The 27,655-nt window shown below is 39.7% G+C and overlaps 1 protein-coding gene across 2 annotated transcripts; it reads left to right on the top strand.

Annotated features, from left to right (window-relative positions):
* The first annotated feature begins 555 nt into the window (after nucleotides 1-555).
* On the top strand, nucleotides 556-27,655 carry TEX2 (testis expressed 2). Of its 2 annotated transcripts, none has more exons than XM_010016859.1 (11): nucleotides 556-2,202; nucleotides 9,365-9,565; nucleotides 11,148-11,484; nucleotides 12,655-12,902; nucleotides 14,169-14,318; nucleotides 15,720-15,819; nucleotides 20,408-20,540; nucleotides 24,720-24,842; nucleotides 26,127-26,336; nucleotides 26,573-26,693; nucleotides 26,895-27,655. In XM_010016859.1, the coding sequence occupies exons 1-11, from the start codon at nucleotides 577-579 to the stop codon at nucleotides 27,015-27,017; spliced, it is 3,372 nt and encodes a 1,123-aa protein (XP_010015161.1). In that variant the 5' UTR covers nucleotides 556-576; the 3' UTR covers nucleotides 27,018-27,655. The 2 variants fall into 2 exon arrangements, with proteins under 2 accessions (XP_010015161.1, XP_010015160.1); XM_010016858.1 differs by having other exon boundaries at nucleotides 577-2,202; nucleotides 12,628-12,902.

The following is a 27,655-nucleotide window of genomic DNA, read 5'->3' as shown; positions in this document are numbered from 1 at the left end:
GTTTTAACAGCAGTCACTTCTTAATACAGCCATTTTGTGCTATGAGGAAATATGTTAATTAGTAACCTAGATCTGTACTTTTGAGCATGAGTATCTTCTGCTTGTTGTATTTTTCTTATTCTACCTAAAACTGTGTCAGATTCTTTCTTCAAGATCATCTAAGAAGGTCTGGTAATGCTCTCCATACCTATCCATAATTGCCTATTGTCCTAAGCATGTTTTTCTCCTTGTCTTCCTTTGAACCTGTTCTTGCATTCAGTGATACTAAGAATGAGGTAGTTAAGCAGATGAGAAGGGGGTATTAACTAAAGTATAGATATGTTTTGTGCAATGAAATAAATCTACAGTCAGTTTCATAATACCAGTTCATAATTTGACTAGACAGCTTTAAATCCAGTCAGATGGAGAATGTCCAGGCTGTTTTAATTTTCAACTGACTGACCTGTTGTGTATAACCTGTCTCTTGTGTTTGGTTTAGCACTTGAAAATAAAGGTGTTTTGGAAGAGGGGGGAAAAAAGCATTTAACATAGTATTATGTTTTCTTCACAGACTCTGACACATCTCTGGGACCTGCAATGACAAGTCAGAACAGTAGCCATGCAGAGAAAACTGGTGAAATGTCCTCAAAGCAGTCAACACCAAAAGTGCAGGTCCAACGATCTGTCTCCCGAGAAACCATCACTATTCATTTCTCTGCATTTGGGAAGGAGGAAGAAGAGGAGGAAGAAGAGTTTAAGGAATTTCTTGATGAGGAACTAGATGACCAAAGCATTGTAACAGCACTTGAAGCCAAGGAAGACCTCTGCTTTGAGCATACCGGCCATGATCTTACTGGTCCAGCTACCTCGCTTAACATGGCCAACTCTGCATCACTACTGTCCTCATCGCCTGCAGCTCTGCCAACTGCAGAGACTGTAAAGCTGTTGGATTCTCCTTCCACATCCCAAGTATTCAGTGCAGTGCCACTAGTCCTGTCTCCTTCATCACACTCATGTCATACAGTTAGCTCATCAGGTGCACCACCTGTGGAACAGAAATCCAGCCTGTCATCCTCCCCATCCTCATCCCCTTCCAGATCAGTTGTCTCCTCTAGTGGATCATCCACAGTTTCTAGTTCAAGGCCTTTTAGGGGTTTAGTCAAGTCCCTTTCAACAGATGTGGAACCAAAAGAACCCACCCCACCGCTGCGACATAGACAGCTAATGAAAACCTTAGTGAAATCTCTGTCTACAGACACTTCTAAACAGGAATCTGAAACCGTGTCTTACAGGCCACCCGACTCAAAACTGAACTTGCATCTGTTCAAACAGTTCACTCAACCTCGAGCTGCAGGTGGCGATTCAAAAACTGCCCCCTCATCTCCATTAACATCTCCCTCCGACACTCGTTCCTTTTTTAAAGTACCTGAAATGGAGGCTAAAATTGAAGATACTAAACGACGCCTTTCTGAAGTAATCTATGAGCCTTTTCAGCTGCTCAGTAAAATAATGGGTGATGAAAGTAGTAGCCACAGGCCCAAAGCCTTATCGTCAAGTGCTTCAGAACTCTCAAACCTTTCCAGTTTGAATGGCCATTTGGAAAGCAATAACAACTACAGCATTAAGGAAGAAGAGTGTGATTCTGAAGGGGACTTCTATGGAAGTGACTCGAACCTGAGTAGGAACGATCAGTCAAAAGTGGCTGAGGAACATGCAAAAGAGGCCGAGTCCAAAAGCTCTCAGCCTGCAAGCACAAAGGACGTGAGTTCGAAAACGTCGCTCGTACTTGAAAAATGTTCATTGTCTGCACTAGCAAGCAGAGAGGATGAGGAGTTTTGTGAACTGTATTCTGAAGACTTTTCCTTGCTAGAGGAGGAAAGCAAAACTGATAAACCTACTGAAACTTCGCTCGATCCTGAGATAACAGAGGAAAATGGTACTATGCTCAGTAGTGAAGATGAAAATAATCCCTATGAGCAACAGCCTAAAATACCAGTGAAAACTTTGTACTTCTTGACACTGTTAGTCTATGCTTACTTTATTATCCCTCTCCCTGGCTACTTAAGTGGACTTTTATTTGGAATGGCCCTTGGATTTATGATAGCTGTCTGTGTGATTTGGCTTCTTACTCCACGTACTCATGAATATCTCAAATTTCATAGAAGTGTGAAAAAGCAATGGAATACAGGAGCTCTAGACATCAAAGAACCTGAAATACTGAAGGTGAGGTCATAGCATTTCTTGTGTGTGTCTCTATGCATTATTTTGGGTAGAAGTAGTAATCTAGATTTATTCTGAAGGTGTAAATGAGCTTAATTATCCCCTCTTATAAACAGAGTATTGTTGTAGAGTCAGGCGGCTTTGGCAGGGGCACAAATGATTTAGTATCCAAGAATATGTAAGACTTCAGTGTCCTTAAGGACTAGTAGAAAACCAGAATTGCTTCAAAAGTAGAAGGGCAAATTGTTCTGCTGATGGCTTTCAAATGATCCGGGGAACTACTGAGAGCAAGTAGTGTCAAAGTTTAGCGTGTAAAACAACATTTGTGCTTGAAGCTGTGTTTCGGGAGATGTGTTTTGTTTCTGGGGTATTTTACTATCTACACAGTAATTTGTTTGTCTTGTCTGTTCAGTCCAAGCAGATTCAAAAGCATAGTGTTCAAGTAAAGCATAACTACTTGGAGAGCATACGAATTCTCCTTGAACATTAGCTAATAAGAATAGGAGGAGAAATAAGCAATGAAAGGGACACGCTCATGGGTTATGATGTCAGTGGTTCTGCGTGCTGCTGTCTTAAATATTGCATTGTATAATATGGATTACAGCTCAATAAAATAAGTGCCTGAAAGCTGGGGTTTAAGTCAAGCTCTTGGGCTCTCTTTTTGATATGTAAAAGAAGCATTTCAGAATGACAGTGGTACAACATTCACTTCATATCACTTATCAGAGTTTTTGTGCATACTTTCTTGTATTTCTGTAAGTATTAAATCCATCCTGAGCTTTCTGAAGGTGCATCTCCAGACGTGTAGGAACACAAAGGTTGCAGGAATTCAAATTAAGATGGTGTTGATTACATACTGTAGAATCTATAGTGTATTGCTAGCTAATCTCATGTATCTTGAGGTAACTGGGCTGTTGAATAGATGGGTATAAAAGCCAGCTTATGTTGAATTCAGGCAGCAATTGCATGCTCAGCCCTTATTTTACCTACCTTGGTGTTCCCTTCTTTTCTTGAATTGGTATGAGCTGTGGTCTCTATTTGCTGCTGTGAATGTGGTCTGAACACTCCTGTCTGCCCAGCTGATTCACCTGCTGCTTACACGTACAAATCCTGACAAACTTCCAGTTCTGTCCTTGTTAACTGGGTGCTGAGACCCTGCGTATAGATTTATCTTGATACTGGAAAGGTGGTAAAGATCCTGCTATTCATTACTGGCTGGTGGTAAACTGGCTCTTTGAGAGCTTAGATGTTATCCAGGAACCTTTAAACTATATTTTAATCCTTTTATCCAGGAGATACATTTTATGACAATGTCTGTAGGCAAGAAATGAACTGTGTGAAGTCTGTATGAATGTAGATTAATGTTTCGTATGACCTGATAGGTATTTATTTCACTCATTAGTACACAAAGTAATTGTCCTTAATATGTAAAGCCCTATAAAAGGGCTTTTTGATGCTTCAGGAATTTAAAAACCAGCTCAGTGCCCATATTGTAGTGCAACATAATGTAATATGATTTATCAGAATGGAAGTTATTATTCCCACCTCATACAACTATTTTCTGTTTGCATCTGTCAGAACGAGCACTGGACAGTTTAAATCCTCAGAAAAATATGATAAAGACTTAATTTGTAACAACATTCACTTGAATATAAGAAAATCAAACTTGATGCTCTTGCATAAAGATGTTCTCTTAGAACTTGTTGGTCTCGTCGTTTGGCCTGGACTGCTCCCATGCCATTATGATAAATGCTATGAGTAAGATCCCTTTATGAGGCTCTAGGAATTGGGATTCTGCCAAACTACTCTCGGGCTATTTTTGTACCAGTACGTGTGTGTTCCCCCCATGTAAATATTGTTTGAGAAGTTTGCATTTCCCTGATTTCAGGAACTAGTGGAGAATTCCCCTCAGGGATTGCTAAAATACCTGAACATAAATATTATCTCCCCCAAAATTGTTCCTTTGTAATGTGACAGAATAAACCACTGCTGGGCACGTTAGTGTGTGCTTCTGTAGCTTTCTGTGCTCATTTGACTCAAAGGTCTTTTGTTTTGGAGGAAGAACATGCCCCAACCAGAAGATGCACACAACCCCCTGCGTCTTCAGTGTGTGTTTTCTTATCTTCTATTTCTGTAGCTTGTTATCTGGCTTCCTTTTCCTTTTTTTTTTTTTCTTCTGCCCACATCTTTTTTCTTCCTCTTTGATGTATTAGTTTTTTCTAAGTTCCTTATCGGCCTTCTCAAGTGTGCATTCCCTTGTGTTGTGCTGGCTGATACAAAAGGTTTTAAGTAACAGCTGAAATGGAAATGATAAATTTACCCTTTCCATTAGAAAGAACTTTTCTAAGATGACTGTTTTGGCAGTGCCTGCTAGAGAAATGAGGCTTTTTGAGCCACAACTGTACAGCAAGAGGAGGCTTTTTACCAGTGTGCTGTTCCTGAATGTCACCCAAGGGATATCATGTTTGCTAGTGGCCTCTGGCAAGAAAAAGTATGTTTTCCAGTTCAAGTGATGGTTACTTTTGCCCACCTTAGGCCTATTCTGTGTGTTCAGATTCTCTGTCAATAAAGCTCAAAAAACTGCATTACATTTTCCCTCATTTACCAAGCAAAATACTATTGAAGTATTGTAAAATAGTGGTAATGACAGGGATATTAATACAATTCATGTTATTTGAGTGACCAGTAGTCTTTAAAGAACTTCAGTGCTGGAGGATTTGATTATATCATTTAATGATAATGGATATTAATCTGTTAATATCACTAATAAACTCCGGGATCAATTTTAATCCAGATCTGGGTTTGTATTTAAGTTGCTAATTCTTCTATTTATGTATTTGAAAATACCACAGAACTAATGATTTTCATTTATTTTTAGTTGCAGACCCGCTCTGTGCCCCCAGGCCTCTGGGTCCTTTGTAAGGGTCTTTTGCAGTTCCTCCAAACCTCTCCTCTCAGGTTAAAGTATAACATGCCTGAGATCTTAAACTAAGTACCGTTAAGAAGCTGGTGCTCTACAAGACCTGATTCTGCAGTTCTTCCTTGGGTGAATTATTTTGTTTTATTTCAAATAAAAGTTTTGGAGCCTAGAGTCACGAAAGAAGAAAAAAGTAAACTGGGCTGGGCCTTTTAAAGCCATTTTATGGAGGTGCCTGTTTTCCAGAGACCTGTTTGTTCCTGTTGGGAGCACTGCTGTGACAGAGGTGACATGCTGCACTCTGAATGCCAGCTCCATCTCTGCCACCTAACAAGCAGGCCAGATCCTGTTAGTGCGTGTAGGGGTTCATGAATAACAACTGTGACCTTTGCTGTAACAGCCATGCTGCCCAGTATTCTTACTTTGCCAGGTTAGTTACCAGTCTGATGGTGAGTCTCTTCCTCCTGACTTCAGCTTTGAATCCAGAGCAACTGCTGACCTTTCTAAATGGAGATCACAGGATCAGTGCAAATGGCAAGCAGCTGCAGAGTGGCATATGACTATGGTCATTGTCCTCCCTGAATTACTAAATTTCTTATTTTAACAACTTTGCTAGCACAAAAAAGACCCATCATACAGTCACTCCTCTCCTACACAAGGAAATCCATTGTTGTTTCAGTAGTTTGGGAAAATGTATCTGTTTCTAGGACGTTATGGTAACATAACTTCTCTGTTTAGATGCATTGCAAAACAGTTTCCGTAGGCTGTGAATCTTTTGTTCCAACTTGTTTTTGCAGAGAGAGGGGGCAGAGGTATTTCTGCTAAAATTGTTCTTAAAATGCAGGAACTTTGGAATTAATTTTTGGGTTTCTTCTCCATACTTTCTAAGCTAAATGAAACAATTTACAACACTGAAAATTGCTGAGGTGAGAAGACAGATGGTGCCATTCCCCCCTTGAACAGCACTGGGGATGTGAGTGGAAAAACTTCCTGCAGCTGGCACCTGTTTTCAGATGCATTAATAGAGCGAAGAATCATTATTTGGTGAAGTATTAACACACGTTATTCACTCTCAGCCAGGCAGTGTTTCTCTGGGTTACAAAGTAAGTTGTAAGTTGAGTGCAGAAAGAAACAGGGCATCGTTAGAAATTAGGAAACTAAAAAGTCATGTCGAAGGAAGGTTTGTAGTAATGTGGTATCTCTTTTATCCTGACTAGTGGCTAGGTCTGAAATAAACCCCCAAATATTTGAATTTAAACTTCTGTAACTTTTGAGTTTTGGGCCATGCCTCAAATACACGAAGCGGTGGATCTTTTCCTTGTATAGAAATTGCTATGTAGGCAGTGAACGCATTTATCTGCTGTTGGTCCTAGATTTTGAATGTTCAGTACTTCAGGCAGCCAGAAGTCATTGTTAGAAGTCTTGGACAGGTTCTTCACTTGCTAAATCTTGATGGTTGTGCTATGAGAAGCAGTGTTTGCACTTCTGTTGGGTTTGTCAGGTACAGTGGGCAAGGGAGGCGGCAGTCCAGGATTTGAGAATCGTGTGTTTGGCAGATTATACAGCTAATCCGCTGTTTGAAGTGGAAAGCCTAGGCACATGGTAGGGATCAGAAAAGCAGGTGGGACTTTGCAGAGCTCCTGAAAGCCCAAAGAGAAGAGAGAATATACAAACTGGAGAAGCAGAGTTTCAGTTTAGTTTATTTTTGTCGTTTAAATTCACCACGTCTTGCTACTGCTGGGAAGAAGGTGGCAGTCTTCAAAAGGACTTTTTCTCTGTTGTTTAGTTGTGTAGGGCAAGGAAATACGGCAGAAAGGCTGGTACTGGCACTGTTACAGAAGACATGGGATAGGAAAGGTGCTGGTCTAGTGCTTGATGTGAAGGATGAATTCAGTCCCCTGTGCTACTAGAGGTTCACTAGGCTTAAGTTAATGTAGGCTGGACCTGGCTTCTTTTTATTGCAGCTGTGGCTAGCTCAGTATGTGCTGGTGAGATAAAATTCAACATGACTATAAGGGTGTTGGGTAACAGTCTTGCAGCTACTGAGAAGGTACAGCAAAGTTTGTGCATCTAATGTGTGTCCCGAGGCACTCATGTTGTCTCAGCTTTTCTTTGAAGCTATGGTAATGGATTTTGACTTCTTACTATGGTACACAGCCATCAAGAGAATGCTGTGTAAAGCACTCCTTGTTTTCGTCACTACATGTCACCTGCTCACCTCAAGTGCTAGTGTTAGAAAACTTCTTCTCAACACTGGTTCCATCTCAAGCAGGGTATTAAAGCAAGTTCAGGAGTACTCTGACCTTCCTTCTTGGGCACTGTACGTACCTGGAGGTTGCCAACCCTCCTACTGAAAATCGGTAACATCACAGCTTATTACAGTTATGAAAAGGGCTCATGTGGATATCCAAGTATCCCTTTCTTTTTGCACCAGCTTGTGTGGTCTTCAGCTGAACTGCCCTGAAGAAGAAGGCGATAAGCTTTTGAGGCAGCATATTTTTGTCTGTACGTTTGCCTGGCTGCAGTGTCCAGACTTTGGTGTCTGAGCTACAAATAGCTCCGAGGTCTGATCCGGGGGTAGGTGGGAGTCTCTCCAGAGACCTGTGGGCCATATGGATATTCCAGTTCTGCACAGAGTGAGTGGCTCACAGTGGCTTTAGGCAACTCATGTGATGTCCTTGTGCTTCACTAAGTCCAGCTGGAGTTCCTGGCTGAAAATTAATTGCTGTCTGCTCAGAGATGTCTTGGCTTAATAATTTCAAGGAAGGAAATGGGATGTGCTCAAACATACATCAACCCTGCTGTGCAGAGCCTAGAAGGTTTATAGAAAACTGTTCCTTGTGCATTGTTATTTCCTATGTGGTAGTTGTATATAACCCAGTGTAAGCAAAAAACCCAAACACAAAGCTTCTTCAAAAAGCATATGTGGGTATAGGTGTTTCTGTTAATAAAAGAGATAGTCTGCTTTGGAACTGAGCAAAGATGAATGACTTAATCTTTCTGAACATAAAAGAAATGCTAATTTACCTGGTTTTTTTGTTTTTTTTTTTTCCCCAGAGTTTATAGTGAAAATGGAGCTAAATGTTGGAGTAAGCAAAACATCACTGTTACTATGGCACCTAAGACAGCGTATGCTGTCTACTTTGAGAAATTATATGGCACTGAAGGAAATGAGTGTTAAAATAAATCTTACATTTTCTGTGTGGGGGTGGAAACTTCTTTAAATGAAAATGTTGCAGTAATTTCTGGGATGTTTTGCATAAAGTAGTTACAACTTCTTTTTTTGAAGAATACTAGGATGCTCCTTCAGCTCTCCCACTTCCCAGCAGTGGATGCTCTCCCCTTTCTATACTCACCTAGGTATTTGTAAAGGTGCCATTTTACTTTGTGCTCCAGGGTATGGCTGTTTAAGTCTATCTCCTTTGCTTTCTGCTGACATTAATGCATATTGAGTGTGCTGAATTAAGATTTGGATGTGCAGGTAGAAGTAATTATCAAAGAATGCTGTATGGCAGGTTGAGAGAAGGAAAGCTTGTCATCCTTGAATGAGTATTCTGGCTTGGCTTCTGCCCCATTTATTATCTTGCATTTTCTGTAACCAGATGCTAGAGAAGAGGAGTAACATCACCCCCATGGATAGAGTCAGCACTTGCAGGCTTGTTACAGCAGGGCTGATTTGTTTTTCTGTTTCTTTCACTGCACAGAAACAAATCCACACGTATGACTCCTGTGTTGTAAATGGGCAGTTACACAACATCTTGAATGATCTTAAACAGTGATGGTGCATTAAACCAAACTCCACTGTGATCTGCCACTCAGTCCTTAACTGTCAGTGATTAAAATGTCCGTGTTGTCTGTAAACAGACACACTGTTTGCTCTGCCTTGGCTGTTGGTGATTAAAATGTCCGTGCTTGCTGCAAGCACACGGGCTGCGCTGCAGTGTCCCCTTGCTGGCTTCCCTGTGGCTTTCCCCAGCAAGGCTGCATCTGCAGATCTTGCAGCGTTTCATGAAGACGAGGTGAGAGCTCACTGTGCTGCATAGACAAAATTATTTAGTCAGAGAAACAAATAGTGTGCTTGGGATACAGCCCTCATCTTGTGCTCTGTCAGTTTGGTGTTACTTCGTTTAGGACGTTTACTGGTTTATTGTACTTGTGCAGTGGCAAAAGCATGGGTGATGATTTAAAACTTTCACGTGCATGCTGGACTTGGTTTTCCAGCCTGTTAACAAGTGTTTTCCTCTCTAGGGGTGGATGAATGAGATTTATAACTATGATCCAGAAACGTACCATGCTACATTGACTCACTCTGTCTATGTGCGACTTGAAGGAAGCACCTTACGACTTTCAAAACCCAATAAAAATATCTCTAGAAGGGCCATCTACAATGAGCCAAAGCCTGAAGTCACGTATGTCAGCCAGAAAATTTATGAACTTACGGAGAGCAAGGTGAGTGTGCCCTTCCTTGGGTCTGATTTGAACAGAGAACACTGAAACTTGTTGGAAATGTTGACTTTTCTTTCACTCCTCTAGTTTCGTGTTGTGTCATTATGTAAACAGAAGTGTTGTCGTGACTAACCAGCAAAAGATTGTGCTGGGGAGGGAGATTGAGCAGAGAAAAAAATAACATATTTACACAGTAAGAGAAAAACATGATTTTCCTCCTCAGTTCAGAGCAGAAGTTACCACATGGGGGTTTAGAGAACCATTCTCTATACGTTAGATTACTGTGTGACTGTTCTGAAGCTTACACCAAAATGCATAATCTTCGATTGTCTCTATCCCATTTCAGTTTCATTTCAAGAGGGAACATACATTGTGTATGAATGTAAAAGGGGAGAGTAGGAGGTGGCTGGAACAAACATGACTTGCAGTTGGTGCCCACTGGCTAGGGAAGGAGATAGGGATTTTTTGCAGCTGGAAGAATGCATCAAGAATGACGCTGGGAAGTTTTCCTACATGTTATTTGCCTCCCCCAAATCTGTGAAGAGTTGCTGTGTGAAGTTGATTCCATTGGCATTGTATTAAGTAATACATCAATACCTCATTAATAAAAGAATGGATTTTTTTTAATGTGCTGCATCAAGAGAGGGCCTTGGCAGTACAGACGTTGGAGGAAACTATGCTTCAGTTGACTGTGGAAGTTAGAGGGAGAGAGGGACCAGGGCAACGGTGAGGAAAACCTCTCTTCGTTTCCCTCAGTGTGGGAAAGGAGCCTGTTGTCAGCTCTACTTTCCAGTAAAGGAAGACTGTGAAAAAGATAACGCAAAAACTTAGATTCCTGCCTATTGCAGATTCATTTTTCACACAATGAAGGCAAACAAAGCTCTCACATGCTACAAGAGCTTGACTGACAATTGTTCCCCGTGGTATCTTAGAAAAATTTCCAGTGCTTCCCCCCACAACCCAGCCCCATTCTGCTGCAAAAGTGCCAAGTGCCCTGACTGTAAAGAGCAAACGAGTGACGATTCTCCATGGTATTTACCCACAGTTTTTGGAGAACACTGGTAAGTTCAGCCCCAAGATAATTTTTAACTCTTACCACTCTTCTCATCACTTGCATTGTCTCAGTTCTCTCTGAATATACTGAATGTGGAATACAGTCATCTGCAGATCACTTTTGTGGCTTAATTCTTACATAACGTGCCTACTGGTAACTTCAAACACTCATTTTCATGAGGTGGGCCTGAAAAGTTGAGTTTAAAACTCAGTTTGGATTTTCATTATCTATCCTGTGGTCACAGAAATAAGTTTCTATGAGGATAAGATACTCTAAATGAAAACTGAGTTTCTAATCCACATGATTGTAGATGTCTAAGCCACTTAAATGGTCTTTGGTTTAATGCCAAAGCTATGGCTCACCAAAGACAGTAGATTGGACATCAGGCAGCTATAAGTTAAGAGTCACTTAAACCCAGTAGATCCAAAGTAGGATCTGTATCTCTTGCATTCCTATGTTCCTTATGTGACTATAGAAACATACAAGATATAACTGAAAAATGTTAATTTAACACTTTCATTCATCCTTCAGATTTCCCTGGTTCCTAAGAGTCTGGCACGAAAACGGATTTGGAATAAGAAATACCCTATTTGCATTGAACTTGCTAAACAGGATGACTTTATGGCTAAGGCTCAGAGCGATAAAGAGAATGCAGAGGAAAAGTTATCTGCTGAAAAAGTAGACTTCAACAACGAAGAATCCAAGAAATCTCAGGGTGGAACAAAGTACACTAGCCAAAAGGATCAAGTGCTTTATCTCTTTGGAAGGACTGGTAGGGAGAAGGAGGAATGGTTCAGAAGGTTCCTTCTCGCATCCAAGCTGAAGTCTGAAGCAAAGAAGCTGTCCAGTTTATGTGGGAGCAAGCCAGGTATTCAGATTTCATATTCTGTCTAGTAAAAGTTTCTATTAAAAGAAACAAACCAAAGTTCTGTTTTCACAATGGTTGTTATAGCAACTGTGGAGCCATAGCGATCTTTATAGACAAATAATACTAAAGACACTCTTCTGTTCCTTATCTTGGCCTCTCATTCCCACCTTCCCACCCTGCCTTTTCCTTTCTTGGCTATACACTTGGCTATATGCCCTCAACTGTTCTACTATTTTTAGACTGTTTTATGTGAATACACTGTTTTCAGTGACTGTAACAACTCCTGCAATTTTTGTAAGGATTAATTGTTCAGTCTTTTTTGTTTTTCCTCATCTCAGTATTGCTGGAACTGATGTCACATTTGCAGTATTAGACTCGGTCCTCTTACTACCTATTCTTCCTCCTTCATCTTTCCTTCTACTCCAGTTTCTTGGAAACAACAGAGCTTTCTCATGGATTAATGTCACAAGAAAACACCTTTTTCTGTTTAAATGAAAGTCTTGTGCTAATACATATTTATATATCTGAACCCACAAACATGTTAGTCCACAGTATTGATCAAATGTTGGAAATATTAATTTAAACCCATCCTCTGATATGATTTTAAATCTGAATGACTCAGGCTCTTCTGTCTTTGTTCTGAGATGCTTTTAAAAATTAGTTAACATCGTTATTTGAGGCACATAACTTCTTGAAATGCAAATGCAAAATTACTGGCTAATTAAAATTCTAATAGTTACATGCTGCTGACAGCCCTTGGAATTGTAACAGCCTAGAATTAGATTAAAAAAAAAAAGTTATAAGTACACTTTAATCACCTGACTTTTATTTTAGGCCTTCCCCAGCAGGGCTGTTAGGGATTCTGCCATATGTTATACATATGTGAGTGTCCATATTTAAACATGCTATTGATCAGCTGACTTTTCCAGTCCCACATCCTGCTGAGTCATATCAAGTATTGACTAATATGGGTTTAGGACCACCTAAGCACACAGTAGTGTAATTCACCCTTCAAAAAGAGAAAGCACAACTCTGAATGGTCTTGTTTTCAGAATAAATTATATCTGCAAGCTAATTCTGTTCCTTGAAGTGTTTGATCATATACTCTCTATTTAGCTGTCAGGTTACTTTTCTTTTAAATAGATATTGTTCCTTTTAATTTGAATTTAGGGATCTTGCCAACACAGAGTAGAACCGATAGTCAGCCTGGAGTTCTCACACACAGCCGAAGCAGCAGCAAGGGAAGTGCTGAAGAAATTGCATCCCAGCCAAAGCACAAGGATCTGGCTGGCAACGTGCGGCAGAAGATGCTTTTGGACTACAATATCTATATGGCAAAGTGTGTTCCACAGGAGAAGAAAAGCCCTGCAGGGAGTCCAGTCCTCAGTGCAGAAAGCAGCCCTACAGCTGTGAAAAAGGTAATGATTTTCTCCCAAAAGATGCATCAGAGGTGGGGAAATAGCAAACAGATATCAAAGTTCCACAAACCTCACTTCCCAATGAAAGTAAAAAGTTAATTTTTTCCTGTGTCTATTCTAAAGCAGATTGAACTAAAAGCATATTTTTGAGGTCCTGGCATGTTGAAACAAAATTAGCATTATGTATACATAGCATAATAGTGAGCAGCGTCTATAGTTCTGACTAATCCTTTGGCCTCTTGGATTGCATCTGAATCACTCTTAATAAACAGAACCTTAATACTTAAAGTATGACACTCTTAATAAGTGGATCCTTAATGTTAAGTACCATCACCGTTCATTTAAAAGAAGTAATTAATGTCACGCATCTTTGTTGCCAGACTTTCCTACGATGTCCAGAAAGGAGGAGGAGGCCATAGAATAGCATACAAATAAACACATCTTGTGTTTCCCCAGGAAAAAAGATAGTCTAGCCTGTGGCAGCCCCTGGAGCAGTGCTGGATTTGCTGCTGAATCTGGCACGTGTTGGAAGTCATTCTATAAATAGATGAACAGGGCTGGCAGGAATCTTGCGTCACAGCAGAAGCTACTAACCCAGCAATTCTGCTTGCGTGAGGCTGCAGCCATTGGGCGCAATCACTGCCAAGAAATGATGCTCAGAACTGTAGCATGTGCCTGAGTGCTCTTAGAAAGCACTGCTTTTCTGCTGGCTTCAGGATTTCTGCCTGTAATAATGAAAGGTGGAGAATTCTTCTTTTGTTGCAGGCAGTTGAGAGACATTTAATATGTGTTTCCCTGTACTATGTTTATCATCTATTTGTGATGTTTCTTAACTGGATTTAAGGATGTAAGGTTTGGTCTTGCTTTCGAATTTTCTGCTGAAACAAGGAAAGAGTAGAGTAGCTGCTTTTCTAGATCCTACTGGGAAGAGAGAGTGTCTCTACTACAGACACATTTCTAAGTCTGCCCACTTTGGGTTTATCTGCTTTTTCTGCCAGAGGTTAAATTACGTACGACTTTCTCATTTCATTGCCAGAGGTCAATCTGTATCTAAGTGGTCTCATTCACTCTGATGCATGTCAGGATGATGACAAGCAGACTCACGTCAGGCTAGCTGATGTGGTTGTAAAGTTGCTGTCTGCTCTGAGCGTTCAGCGTTCTTGACTAACTTGGGCTATAACAGTGAACTTCCCAGTGTAAATGAGGCCTTTTCTAACATTAGCTTATAGAATTTATATAGCTGAATAACTTGCTCTGTATTTTCAGTTACCAGATGCCAATGTGGAAGCTGAAGAAGAAGAACAGGAGGCCTGGGTGAATGCTTTGCTTGGAAGAATATTTTGGGATTTTTTAGGAGAGAAGTATTGGTCTGATCTAGTGTCAAAGAAGATCCAAATGAAACTTAGTAAAATAAAGGTAATTGACCTGGAGACTTGCACTGCATTCGTCATGGAGGAAAACAGGGACGTAGTCTTTGAGTTTTACAACAGTAGAAGAGACTCTTATTTCACTCTTATATGTAAAAGACAAGAAAATAAATATGCTACAAAGTTCCAGTTCAGCTTCGCTATCCATTTCACTGTAGGTTCTCAACATGTTAATTTTGCTGCTTCAGTTTCAGATGAACTACAGCTGGATTAACTATTTCTGTATGTGAAGTTTCATGTAAAAAGTAGAAGTATATTGTGTTTACTTTAGGGATAAATAGAGCTCCTTTCAAATGATGAAATCTGCTTTGGGAAGTAGTAGATTGCCTTTGAGATGGAGGAGACCAGGGAACCACAGTTCTAATGTGTTCCTATAAACTTCAGATATATGCTACTTGCAGGAGAGGTCAGTAGGGCTAGTAGTCAGGGAAAGAGCTGTCTGGGGGTGATGGGATGTAATTGTGCATCAACTGCAGAAGCTCAAAGGACGAAGGGAGGAGTGGTGCTCTTGAATGACTTCTGGGTCTTCCCTTTGCATCCTGTAGCTCTGCTGAACAGCAGTTAATCACAGGCCTGCTTAGCTCCTGATGTTTTGGGAGGAGTTTGCCTGTTCCTAAAGGCAAAGGAAGATGAAGTCTTGCTGACAAAAGCTCTGAAATTTAGCTGCCAGCACCAGCTGTGAGATAGCGGTTTTTGTGCTTTAGGTAATAAGCAGTAACCTAATTCTGCCCTGGCTGTTTCCACAATTGTGACAGCAGGATACCCAAACATCTCATTGGAAGCAGTTTAAGTGGAAAGACTCTGAATGGGGGATGGATGCATTTTTGATAGGTTGAAGCACTGCCTGTTCAGAGGAGATAGGATTTCTATCAATTAGAAATCCTGACAGTAAATAGATACCCAAATCATTGTGATTCTGTGCCTCTATTATATTAAATTTGAGATACATATTTAGAAGTTAATGTGCTATGAAAGAATTTGCCAAAGATAAAAATATCTGAGACACTGGTATAACTGCAACTGTAAAATATGTGACTGAATTTAAAATCCAAAGAAGTCTTTGATTTTTATTCACGATAAAATGGGATTTACACTTCATTCTTCAGCTTTTTACATGCTTTGACTTAAAAGCATGCTGGGGTTTTGCGGTCAGCATCTGAACTTCAGCATAGTTTAAAAAACATTCCAAATTCAGATGCTGAACCTCCCTAAAATATTATTTAAAAACTAATTGTGAAATCCTAGAATTGGAAGAAATCTGTGTAATTGTGTTTTTTCGCTGGTGGCTTTTCAGCTCAATCCATTCCTTAGATTTAATGACCTTTCTTCTCTCAGGAAACGATGTTTAGTTCCATAACATGGATTTGATTTTTACATTCCGTTCTTTTAGCTGCCATACTTCATGAATGAGCTAACTCTAACTGAACTTGACATGGGGATAGCAGTGCCGAAGATCCTTCAAGCCTTCAAACCTTCTGTTGATCACAGAGGTAAAACACATGCTTCCTCTTCTGCTTTTACCAGGTTCATGCTTTTGTACCTGTGGAGAGTATTATGATCTGTTTATCTTGTGGCTGTTTTAATCAGAGGAAGATGCTTTTAGTAAGAGTTTATTCTGAGGAGATACAGAGTGGTTTCTATCTTCAATAGTAGTAGCAACAAGCTTGGTATAAGCCTAATTCTGTAGGTATGGAAATATGAACATGTCTTTCAATTGGAAATAATTAACTAAACTAAAATTTACATGCAACAGAGGCGCAGACCTGTTTCTGGTACTCTGACATGGTCTACAGGGAGCAATGCACATCTCCTCAAGACAGATCTGATTCTGTACCACAGCAGAAAACAGGTTTGGCTGTCTTCAAGGGTAGTTAACCTGTTCTGAAAACAGTGGTTCAGCAAATGCAATTGTAATAACTTAGAAAATAAGAATACAGTGTTGCCTTGAAAAGAACCTTCAAAATACAACATCATTTTATGCCCTTAATATTAAATATGGATTTTTTTTTTTAAGCTGAATGACTTTCCTGCTGCTGCTTTATTAATCATTAATCAGAACACTTTTTTTCTGTTCTTTCTGGCTTGCATATGGCCACAAGAGTATATTTGAAGATACTTTTATCACATTAGTTTCACAGAAACACAGACTTGCGTTAATGCTTTGTTGTTTATTTTACCTTCAAAAGTGTTTTCTACATGCTGAGAAGAGGTGGATGCCGTGTTTCTTCTAAGACCTGTAACCACAGCAGTTTTTAACTTTAAATTATTTCTGAATTTATTAAGGGTTTCTTAGCTTGTCTCCTCTCACTCCGTTCGCTTTTGTAGTTGCTGTATTGTTACACTGGGGTGGAGAAGTGAAAGAGATTGAACTCAAGGTGGAGAAGTTTCTAATTGATCTAAAGGGAAATGTTTCCTTGGAGGACCTGCTGTGGTGCAGATATGGATTGCATAGCAAACAACTTAGTTTTATTTTAAACTGCTCTTTCAACTCTGAGATGAAGATATCAAAATCATTTCTAGATGGTGCTAAATTCATTACACTGGCAGCGAGATGGTAGGAATTTAATGAATTTACAATACTTGTTAAGAATGTTAAGAGCCTCTGAAGAAGCTCTAAATTAGAGGCCAGCAGCGAGACAAACCGCAGCAAGTCAGTTGTGTATTTAGAACAATAACAACAAACATGGGCAGAGATAAGTTTAAACAGATAATTAGCTGTAGATTATAACAGGATCAGTCTTCACTAGCTCTCCTGTGCACAGTGTTTCTAAGTAAGGAACAGACTGTTGTGTTCTTCATGCAGTATCTTCTCAGAGCGTGAGGGTATTGAACACACAGCAGGTATATAGTGCTGTGTCCTTTCTTGCAGTGCTGGTTGGAGGAGATTGCAGTGCTGAATTTTGGGGCTTCAGAGGGAGTTCTCTTCACAGGGGTAGTTTATCTCTACAAGATCTTGGTTCTGCTCATAGTTCTTAAAGGTCAGGTAACAGTGGCTCCCCAGGACAGAGAATTTGCCATAGAATTCAGCTGTGCACAGTATGAGAGAAGGAGCCAGTTTTCTGCTTAGCAGCAATTTAGGCTTCATCTTTGGTCATATTGTATAGTTTGGACCTGGTATTTTTAAGGTATATTTAACTGTAGTTTTGATGTAAGACTCATTTGTCTGCCACTCTTACTACAGTGCCCTTCTTTCAGATGAACAGTTAGTATCAAACCTATGCAAGAAATTTTAGACGAAATAAGTAAACTTTATCACTAATACTAAAACGTTACACCATGCAGATCACTAACTAAAAACAGGAGAAGGTGAGTCAGTGCTAACCTTCCCTCATAAGTGTGAACAAAACTGACTCTGGGGAATTATTAAAATTCTTTTGGGCATGCATAACATGTTAATTAATGCTGTCTGTTGTATCCAAATGCTATTGTTTGCCCTTATCTTTCTTGACATTTGCAACTCTTTGGGGAAAAGCCTTATCTATAAAACACTGGGTACGTTGCTCTCAACTTCTGGAAAGATTGTTTTCCTCCAAGCTTTATACAGAAAACATGTTGGAAAAGAGCAAATTGTTCTATTGTCATGAGGAACAAAAACTGTCTTTTAAGAGAAATAAAATTTGAATAAATGGAATAAGCTCATGTGCAGTCAGTGTTCAGGGAACTAAAACACATTGCTGCTTCTTGTCATACGCTTCCCACGTTCTCCACAGTACCTGTGACATCCGCCTGTGTTCCCAGTAGCAAAGTGGCTTCACCATTAGTAGAAATTTTGAGTTACAGAAAACAAAGCAAAAACTCTTTAAAATCGTGGTATGTACGATGCTTGCAAAGTTGGTTCATGGTTTTTAAACAAACTTATGCTCTGGGGTTCGTGTCAGAGTGTTTCCCTTTGCCTGGATTTAAACATTTTTTGAATTCTTTTCTCTGTTCTCATAACTTTAGTTGTAAGCAAATACTGTAGTTCTAAGTCATGAGATGGGATTTAGGAGACTGCTGAACACTTGGCTTCAATTAATTGCTGACAAGGGCAGTGAAAAAAATTAACTCAGTTTCTTGTTTAGTTAAACTGTGACAAGCAAACATTTATGGTAGAATTTGTAATCCTTGTAACTTCTTTCATATTGTTGTATGACCCGTGAACTCTTATTATCTGGGTTTTTAAGAGCTTACAGTGAATAATTACTGAAAGAACTTGGTTTGCTGTTGTACTTAAAAGAAGGATAACTGGAAATGCTTGTTTTCATAAGGATCGATGTATTTGTTGGTAAGTGACCTATGAATAAACCACACATGGAGTAAAAACAAATACCAAATTTCAGGCCAGTATCTGGAACAACCATTTCTTAAGAATTTGGTTTATGTATTTGAGACAGTCAATCATTTGAGGCAGCCTTTCCTGAGGTTTTAAAATGCAGTTACTGATTGTGGTGTGCTTTGTTTCATCCGTACCTTTTTACCAGTGCAGGGAGATATTTTTTATTATATGGCTCCTGTAAGTAACTAAATTTGTTAACAGACGATGTTGGGGAAAATAATCTTGTTTCTGTTAATACTCTCCTATTCGGGTGATAGCATATGCTGTACTATTTACTGTATTTCTGTCAAGGCTAGGGAACTGGATAACTCTGAATAAATTGTACCATCTGCCTAATTTTCCCCCCTATTCCTTCCCACCTCCCTTTTCCCTTCTGGAAAATGTGTATGAAGGTTTTCTAGCCAGGAAGGATTTTCCCTCTCAGTAGTGGCATCACTGGCTATTTGATCTACTGTTAAAACAACATTGATATTTGAAGCCTGCTGATTCATTTTACCTAAAAGGTCTGTTTAGCTGTTTTCTTGTTTCTCATGATCTTACTGCTACTTCATTACTCAGAAGAGGAAAAATCTATATAAGCTTGTGTTTGAGTTCCTGTCTTTTGTTTTAGAACAGTATGATGGAAAAGAGTAATTTGGGTTAGTAAAGATGCAGCTTGCCTTCAGTACTGCTTGTAGCTTCTAATTGAGTGTAATCTCATAGTCTGTCAGTGACCTGGTCTTCGGGAGCTGTGTGTGCTTCTGCTAATATAAATGTGTGGAATTGGGGACAATGCGCCCCTTCTGATATGTTTGCCAAGTAGAAAGTAGTTCTTCTTTAACTGGAAAAGTGTGTCGTTTCTAGGTCAAAGAATAGTTACTATTACTTGCTTCTGAATAATAAAAGTAGAATGTGTTAATGGTTGATGGGCCAGATACTGGCAGGGCATATTGTGTGCAGATGCAACGTCTGGAAAAGGAAGATGCATAATCTATGCTTAGTGGCTTCTGATTTCTAATCTCTGGATCACAAATACCCTACAGCTTTTTTTAATCGGTGGAGCCGCAGGGTGTCACTTCAGAGGCAGGACCTAATCATGCCGTTATTCCCAAGACAATTTTTCTGGGGATTGAGATAAATGAGTAGTCTGCCCAGACAATAGGATGTAACTTAATACTACACATCTAGAGTTGTTGTAAGTAATGTTTGCTGTGAGTCACAGGAAGAATGCCTGTAGCTGAGTTACTGAGCAAACCTTTTTATACTTCAGTGTACACCGTTGCTCAAAGCAAAAGATACTTCACGTTGTGACGTGAGACAAGAAATATTGCTCTGGGATTTAAAGTTTTGCTTCATTTGGACAGGTTAAGTAATACACAGGAGCATCCCCATTACTGCTTGGCTTGGACCATTACTGTAAATAGTTTTGAAGTGAATCCCTGGTTGTATTCTATTTTCTTGATCTTCATTCAGATCTCTTAAGCAGTTTAAGTGTGCGTAAATCACGCTCCTTTTTTTAGATCATTGGCTGTACTCACTGATCTGTTTTTCAGCATGACTTTGATTTATATCTGATCATTCCACTTTGTTCCATAAGCTTACAGTGAACAGAAAGCTTTGATAAGCTGTTAATTATTTTGAATTAATGACATAATGAGTTGATGCAAAAGTAATTTTTCACTGTAAAAAAGTGTGAAGTACAGACTTCTTGTAAAAGAGTGTTGGCTTGGCATGAAAATAAAATTATTTCTTAAAGAGAAATCTTCTGTTGTTGTTAATTTTAGGACTTTGGATTGATCTGGAAATGTCCTACAATGGATCTTTTCTAATGACCCTAGAGACCAAGATGAACTTGACCAAACTTGGTAAAGAGCCGCTTGGTGAAGCACTTAAAGTTGGAGAGATCGGCAAAGAAGGGTAAGGTGTTACTGTGATAGTACAGTCAAATGAGAGCTTTCTTAGTGGAGAAGTGGAATTTTCCTTGTATATGCAGCTCTGGCTTTGCATTAGATTGAAAGGAGTTGTGGGGTTACATACACATGAGAGTAGAATCTGGCTTTTCTGTGCAACTTTAATGTTTGATTACACCACTGATGATCACCTTAATAAAAGGCTTTTGTAGTACAAGTGTGTTTTTATATATATATATATTTGTAGGATTTTAAAATGTTCTGTGACTAAAGTTTAGTTTTGTCTTAGGCTTGAGTTGGGGTTTTAGCCAGTAAGACTTGAGTATTGGAGGTACACACATGTAGATAAGGAGACACACACATGGAACATGCTGTACAGCTGCAGTTGTAAACCGTGTAACATGGAAGGTAAATAGGCTGTAATTGTTGTGTAAAGACTTTTACAATAGCTTTATTGCATCATGGGAATAACCACTCCCCTACTTTAGTCTCCAGTTTTCCTCATACCTGACTTCTATTACCTGCCATGTCTAAGTGAAATGCCTTATAGGTGAGCTAATTGGGAAACACACGTACTGTGACTTACCTAACTTGCATTTGTGCTTTCCCTCTCACTTTTATGATGTTGCTTGAATCTCATCAATATGTCTGTTTGTATTAATCTTGTGAGTGACACCTGTCAAACATCCATCCCATCAGCTGTGGAGTGCTGATTCTCTTTGTGCTGTGTTCTCTTTGTACTTAAGAAATCTGCAGTCCCTGAGCAGTGGTCTCTGATTTATTGTACAACCACTGCCAACAAACCAAGAAAATATTCTCTAAATCTGGCCATGTGTTTAGATAAAATGTTGTGTTCTTTCAGAATTGAGACACTAAATGCTTTGTATACTCGTGTCGTAGCTCTGACCATTTATTCTGAGATACCTTGAAGTAATACTTACAGCAGCACTATATTATGGTGCAGTAAGAATGAGAAAATAAATGCAAAAAACCTGATGGCTGAATGATCTCATGCACTGGTAGAAATTCAGAGGATTTAAAATCGACCTAGATTTGTTGTCACTGCTTGAAGTAAATACTCCTGAATGTACATCAGTGTAATTGGTAGGTGTGATTTTTTCTTGAAAAATCCCTTTAACCTTGTCCACCCAAAAAATGGGGGCAGGGGAGGAAATTTGTACAAATCGAATTCTTGCTTTTCTTCCCCATTCCTTCAGGATTCTTTGTGTATTTTCATAACTGTCCAGTGCAAGAACGGCCTCAGAAACCATTAGTGAACACATTGATTTAATATTTAAAAATCAGCTCGATTCTAGCTGAGCAATAGGCTCCCAGCAATGCAAATGTAGATGTCTGTAGCTAAGCAACCGATGACTTGAAGGTATAACCATTAACTGCATTGCTCCCTGCACATGCCTGTGATGTTTCAAATGCTCAGGGCCAAGTACCATGCCAGCTTTTTACACAGGGCAATCTCATGCATTCCAGTTCTGAATGAGGGTTTTTTGGTTGCTGGGTTGTTTTTTCCTTAAAGACAATGGATATTACAAACAAACAGAGACTGAGAAGTGTAGAACAGTTTGATTCTCATCTATGCTTTCCATTACGTTAGTTAATTTTACTGGGCTTTTTAATTACCAGTTGACAGTTGCTGTGAGAAATCAAACTATCCTGCATGTGCTTGCATCCACAATAGTGTCATCTCTAAGTGATGCATGTTGGTTGCTTACACTCATTTCTGTTCCTCGAGAGCCTAGAACAAACTGCCTCTTTGAGATGCAGTAACCACAAGCTCATGTAAGAAAAGCATCTACTCATCCAGAAAGAGGAAGGTGACGGAAACAGCGCTGAGTTTTAACTGACCTTCGATATTGTCAGTGTAAAGCGAGACAAATGGTTCAGTGTTGCAGTCCACTTCTTTCACTGCTGCTTTACTCTTTGAAATAGGAGTGTGGTGTTAGACAGTTTGATAATGCTGTCTTGCATGTGCTCACAGGAAAATGCAGCTCTCAAAAAGGGTGGGAAACTAATTAATTGCCAATTTTGTAACATTAATAGAGTAGCAGGTTCTACTATACTGGAGATCAGGCAAATGCAGGCAGGCTAAGCCAGCTCACTGCAGTTTCTTGCTTTGCTATGTTGTACCATGTAAAAACAAACCCACAAATGGCAATTCAAAAAATATTGTGCAGTCTGCTCAGGAACAATACTGTAGCTCCAGAGTGTTTTTCTGCCAATGCTTGTGTCGTATAAATGGGCCATTGTATGCAGAGATTCCCCGAAATCTCACTCAAGCTTATTTATTGTGGCTTTGTTTAATGCGAGGAGATCTTGTGATCTTAACCAGTCAGTGTGTGCTTGCGGGGGCACTTAGAGGGCCCCATTGCCTAGGCAAGTAAACCACCTTCTTGCAAGAAGGTGACACCTTTGAGAGCCTTGGAAATGCACTGGGTGTGCTTTGAACTGGGTGGTGTGACGTGCACGGGCAAGTGAAGTGAGGTCACACACAGGCAGAAAATGTGTAGTTTGAAACTGACCTAAAAGCACGAATTTCTCTCTGAGAAATGGCTCCAGCGCTGCTATTTGGGCCAGTGACGTGAACCATCCACCACCCGCTGTGTCCTCGGGGAGGTGGTTCACTTTGGTGTGCTGTTTCACACTTCTGCAGGTACAAAATGCATCCCTGGGTGAGAAGAGGCTTATGATTCTGATTCCTTAGCCTGGGTAGCAAATTACTGAGCGTAGAGAGGTCAAGGAATTAGTGTTCCAATTCTTAAGCAGGCAGTTAGGAAGGAGTGTTCTGCGCTGTGAGCTGTACTTGAACTGTCCTTTTACATTAGGACTTCATGCAGCAATTAACAGTTTGTTCTATGCACAGAGTAGCAGACAGTAGCCTCAGTCCATGCTCTGTGTGATGTTATTAAATGCTTCAAATAAATTTCCAAGAACACACACAAAACAAGGGAAAGAAAACGCAGCTATAGAGCTGCATTCTGAACAAGTGTAGAGTATTGCAGTCACGGGCGTAGTCCCTAGGGCTAAAACTATGTGCTTTGGAAGCTTGTGTTGTGTAACGATTTCAAGCTCTTGCATTTGGTAGAGATCTGTTAGTACTGAAGTGTATTCACTGTATCCTTCCCTAATTTCAATCCATTTAAAAGATCTGAAATTTCTTTGGTGATTGTGTGCATAAATTCTTCCATAGTTGATGTCTAGGGATTAGTTACTGCGTGATAGTTTGTATCTTAAGAGCAGCACTTGTTTATTACTTTACTCTTTCTCCTCTTTCCCCCATGACATTCTTTGCCTTATCCCATTTTTGGAGTCTTTTCACAAAAAACTAAACAAAACCTTAAATGCTATAAACACCATTCACTGTGTCAGAGGAGTTTAAAAATTCATAAGCCAGAAGGTCAGTTCCCCGACAGATAGAGTAAGGTAAGGAATACTTCCAGCAAAGGTACTGAAGGGAGATTATAGCTTCAATTTGTATGGGACAGAAGTGTCTGTGCAAAACATTTAAGAACTATTACTGCCCAGGGTTCTGCTACACTTCTGTTAATAAAATTGCCCTTTTCCTACACAGAATTGGTTAGTGATGGCACATACTGTAGCTACAGAAAGGTGAATTGCTGATGTATATTGTGAAGATAAGGTACACATGTTAGCACCTCAGTTAACCTCTCTGAGGGATTCTGGGGTTCAGTTGGTAAATGATGTCATTTTAAGTTGGAATCTTGTGTTTGCTTTAAGTACAAGACAGAATCGCATGTTTTCACCTTTCAATGTAAAAGCATGTCTTCAAGTTTTAAAAACAAACAAAACCCCCTGTCTAGCCTACGTACTGCTCAGCTTTCATGGAAAGCCATGAGCAACAAGAGAGATGCTTCCAAATTATTTTGAATAATGTCTACATTTGATTTGAATATGTAGAATAGCCATTCCCCATTGTCTTTTGTGCAGGATTACATTCCACTGGAGAAAACAAATTCTCTGTTCTGAAGATAGTTCTGACAGACTGGCTTCAGAGTGGTTTCAGTTTTGCTCTTTCAGATAAGAGTTTACAAAAAAGAGGAGGGGACCATTTCAGTCTCCAGCAGAAATACGTGTAATGTCAGCTGAAGCTGTACATAATGAATAGGTATTTAAGAATGTTACAGTTGACCTGGAAATTGCATTGTTTCAGTTTCAGGCCAAGGGCGTATTGTCTTGCAGACAGTGATGAGGAATCCTCCAGTGCTGGGTCTTCAGAAGAGGATGATGCTCCTGAACTGTCAGGAGAGAAGCAAGTGACTCCAGGAGCAGAAGGGTGAGCTTTTGTTAATCCTTTTTTCCTCCCCACATTTCCAGACTTAGTACAACTGATACCTTGTTCCTGTCCTGTAACTATCATCGTCACACAGGATGTCAGCGTGTGAGTATATCCAAGCAATTAAGCAAACACAACTCACCCATTTCTAGAGCAAAGAGCAGCAATCAAGCCATGTACTGCAAATTGAAAGGAAGCTGCTCTGCTGAGTGTTTTACCATGCTGGGAGCATTGTTCGCTGTACTGCACTTCTGCAGAGTGACCTATACAGAGCTATTAGAGCACCTAATTTCTTCACCAGATTATAGAGAGAGCCAACTCTTGGGGCCAGAGAACCTATGGGGACTTTCCCCAGCATGTCTTGTCTGGTAGCAAAGCCAAGAATGGGATTTTGTGTGTGAACTTTGAAGTACTCTGGTCTTGAAAATACTGTTTGTGTAAGGTATTATACCCATGCTGATCCCCTCTTTCCAGTGTGTTCTGTTACTCAATCCTAGCTTTCTTGCTCAGAGTTTTGTGTTGGGTTTTTTTTCTCCCCTTATCTTTTCCCTTGCAGAGCTTTGTGTGTCTGGGCTATACAATACTGCCCTCTGATGCTGTGCAAGAATTGAAAAGAAAATTTCCTAATTTCAGTTTTGCCACGTCATTCCCTGATACTGCTGCTGTTCTGTTTTTCTATTTTATTTGCTTTCTGCATCTGATTGAACCTATGCCATGCATTGAGAAAGCTGTAGCCAGCCTGAAATGTCTCAGACAATCACAATGTTTCCTATGTCTGAACATACCACAAGACTGTGCCATATTCTAAACGTTCCAGGGAATTTCCTTAGAGTTTTACAATGTCTCAGACAATCACAATGTTTCCTATGCCTGAACATACCACAAGACTCTGTGCCATATTCTAAATGTTCCAGGGAGTTTCCTTAGTTTTACTCCTAAACAGTTTTGAAAACTATGTGAAGAATTGTTGGAATTATCTCAATAGATGCATTTTATTACCTTTTTAAAGTACACAGATGATGTAAGTGTATTGGCAATTTTAAAAATGTTGTGTTTCCAATGCCATCAAACTGGAGAGACTTTCTGCCAGACACATGTAGCTGACAGAATACAGCTGCTGTGCAAGACTGTGGTAGGTGGTGCTTGGACATGTGCATATGTATCTGTTTAGAATTTTAATATCAAGACCTCTAAAGATTTAACAGGAAATTGATGGGTGTTACAGCAAACAGTAGATTTAAGAAAATTATCTTGATGTACTCTTTTTCTGTTGTCTATCTAAAGGTATGTTGGAGGACATCGGACAAGTAAGATCATGAGAATTGTGGATAAAATTACGAAGTCAAAGTACTTTCAGAAAGCAACAGAGACTGAGTTTATTAAGAAGAAAATTGAAGAGGTCTCCAATACTCCATTGCTGCTAACAGTCGAAGTACAAGAGTGCAGAGGAACACTAGTAATTAACATTCCACCTCCACCTACCGACAGAATATGGTAAGAGGAACTTACTGCAGAACTGGGCAAAGTTTCAGGTGTGTGCTATCTCTAAGGGATTGAAGCTAAGAACAAAAGGTAAAGTGTAGCTGAAATGGGTTCTGGAAGAGGTGGGATACAAACCAGTTGTAAATGAGGTAGAAGCTGCTACTAAGAGAAAATTGAGAGTTGACACATTTAAGTACATGCTTTGTTGGAGTGTTCATGGTAAAACCTGTTGTGTGTTCTCTCCTAAGGTATGGCTTTCGAAGACCTCCCTACCTGGAGTTAAAAGCTCGGCCAAAACTTGGTGAGAGAGAAGTGACTCTGGTTCATGTAACTGACTGGATAGAGAGGAAATTGGAACAAGAGTTTCAGGTGAGTTTCCTTTACATTTTCCTTTGATTAATTATAGTTTTGGTCTGTTAGAGGGGTTGGGTTTTTAAGTTTAGCGTGTCCCCTGTTTTGTTCAAAACTAGTTGAGCTCTTGCTCAATGGAAAGGATGAACTGAACTGAAGAACTGAAACTAAATTCTGGCATATGAAATGTAACTTGATTTAATTGCATCTTTTTCACAGAAAATCTTTGTCATGCCAAACATGGATGATGTTTATATCCCTTTAATGCACTCAGCCATGGATCCCCGCTCCTCTACGTGCCCTCCGAAAGATCTGAGCACGGATGCCCCTGATCAACCATGACATGTGAAGACTCTTGTAGTTTACAGTATTATGAAAGTTATTCTCATGGTTTTATAAACTGTGCTGTAGTTCTCATCCTAACTTGTGCCACTTCCCCCCCCGAAGGACTGCCTATAACCACACCTTTGTGCTCACTTGCCTGGTTAGTGTTCCTGTGTACTTCAGCTACATGAAGTTTCATTCCATTAAGCAGTTGATTTATTTTTGTACCGGCTGCCATCAGGATTTTAACTCAGAGGCTGAGATGACCTGTTCTTTGGGGGAGGGAGGAGGAACCTAACTGTAATAGATCAAGGAGCTTGTTGACACACCTTTTGTTCAGCTTATGTTTTCATGCTGTTAATGTGCATTGAAGCATTAAAAGGTTTGGCAGCAAAGGAACTGCGTGCCAAATGGAAAAATCCTAAATAAGGAATGAATTTATAAAACTGGAAGAGTATTTTTCTTTCTCAGGCAGTTGGAGGTGTAGAATGAACTGTTTTATGTTCTTTCACTTCTGCAGTCAATAGCTTGTGTCAAGCAATCGAAATATGAAATGCTTTCAGGATAACAAGAATGTAAATTGGATGTATGATGTATTGTGATTCAATGTGGTATATACATATTAATTTTTTCATACAGAATTCATGCTTTTTTTG

Source organism: Nestor notabilis, unplaced genomic scaffold (assembly GCF_000696875.1).
Source record: "Nestor notabilis isolate BGI_N333 unplaced genomic scaffold, ASM69687v1 scaffold13526, whole genome shotgun sequence".
Lineage (NCBI taxonomy): Eukaryota > Metazoa > Chordata > Aves > Psittaciformes > Psittacidae > Nestor > Nestor notabilis.
The sequence above is the reverse complement of the archived record's forward strand: the minus strand, read 5'-3'. Positions and strand labels throughout refer to the sequence as shown.

What these genes read in the sequence shown, in the direction of transcription:
- TEX2 (XM_010016858.1), top strand. Translation starts at nt 577, where the DNA reads ATGACAAGTCAGAACAGTAGCCATGCAGAGAAAACTGGTGAAATGTCC. An exon ending in GTGACTCCAGGAGCAGAAGG is followed by an intron (nt 24,843 to 26,126) that starts GTGAGCTTTTGT and finishes GTCTATCTAAAG; the next exon opens with GTATGTTGGAGGACATCGGA. An exon ending in AATTGGAACAAGAGTTTCAG is followed by an intron (nt 26,694 to 26,894) that starts GTGAGTTTCCTT and finishes TCTTTTTCACAG; the next exon opens with AAAATCTTTGTCATGCCAAA.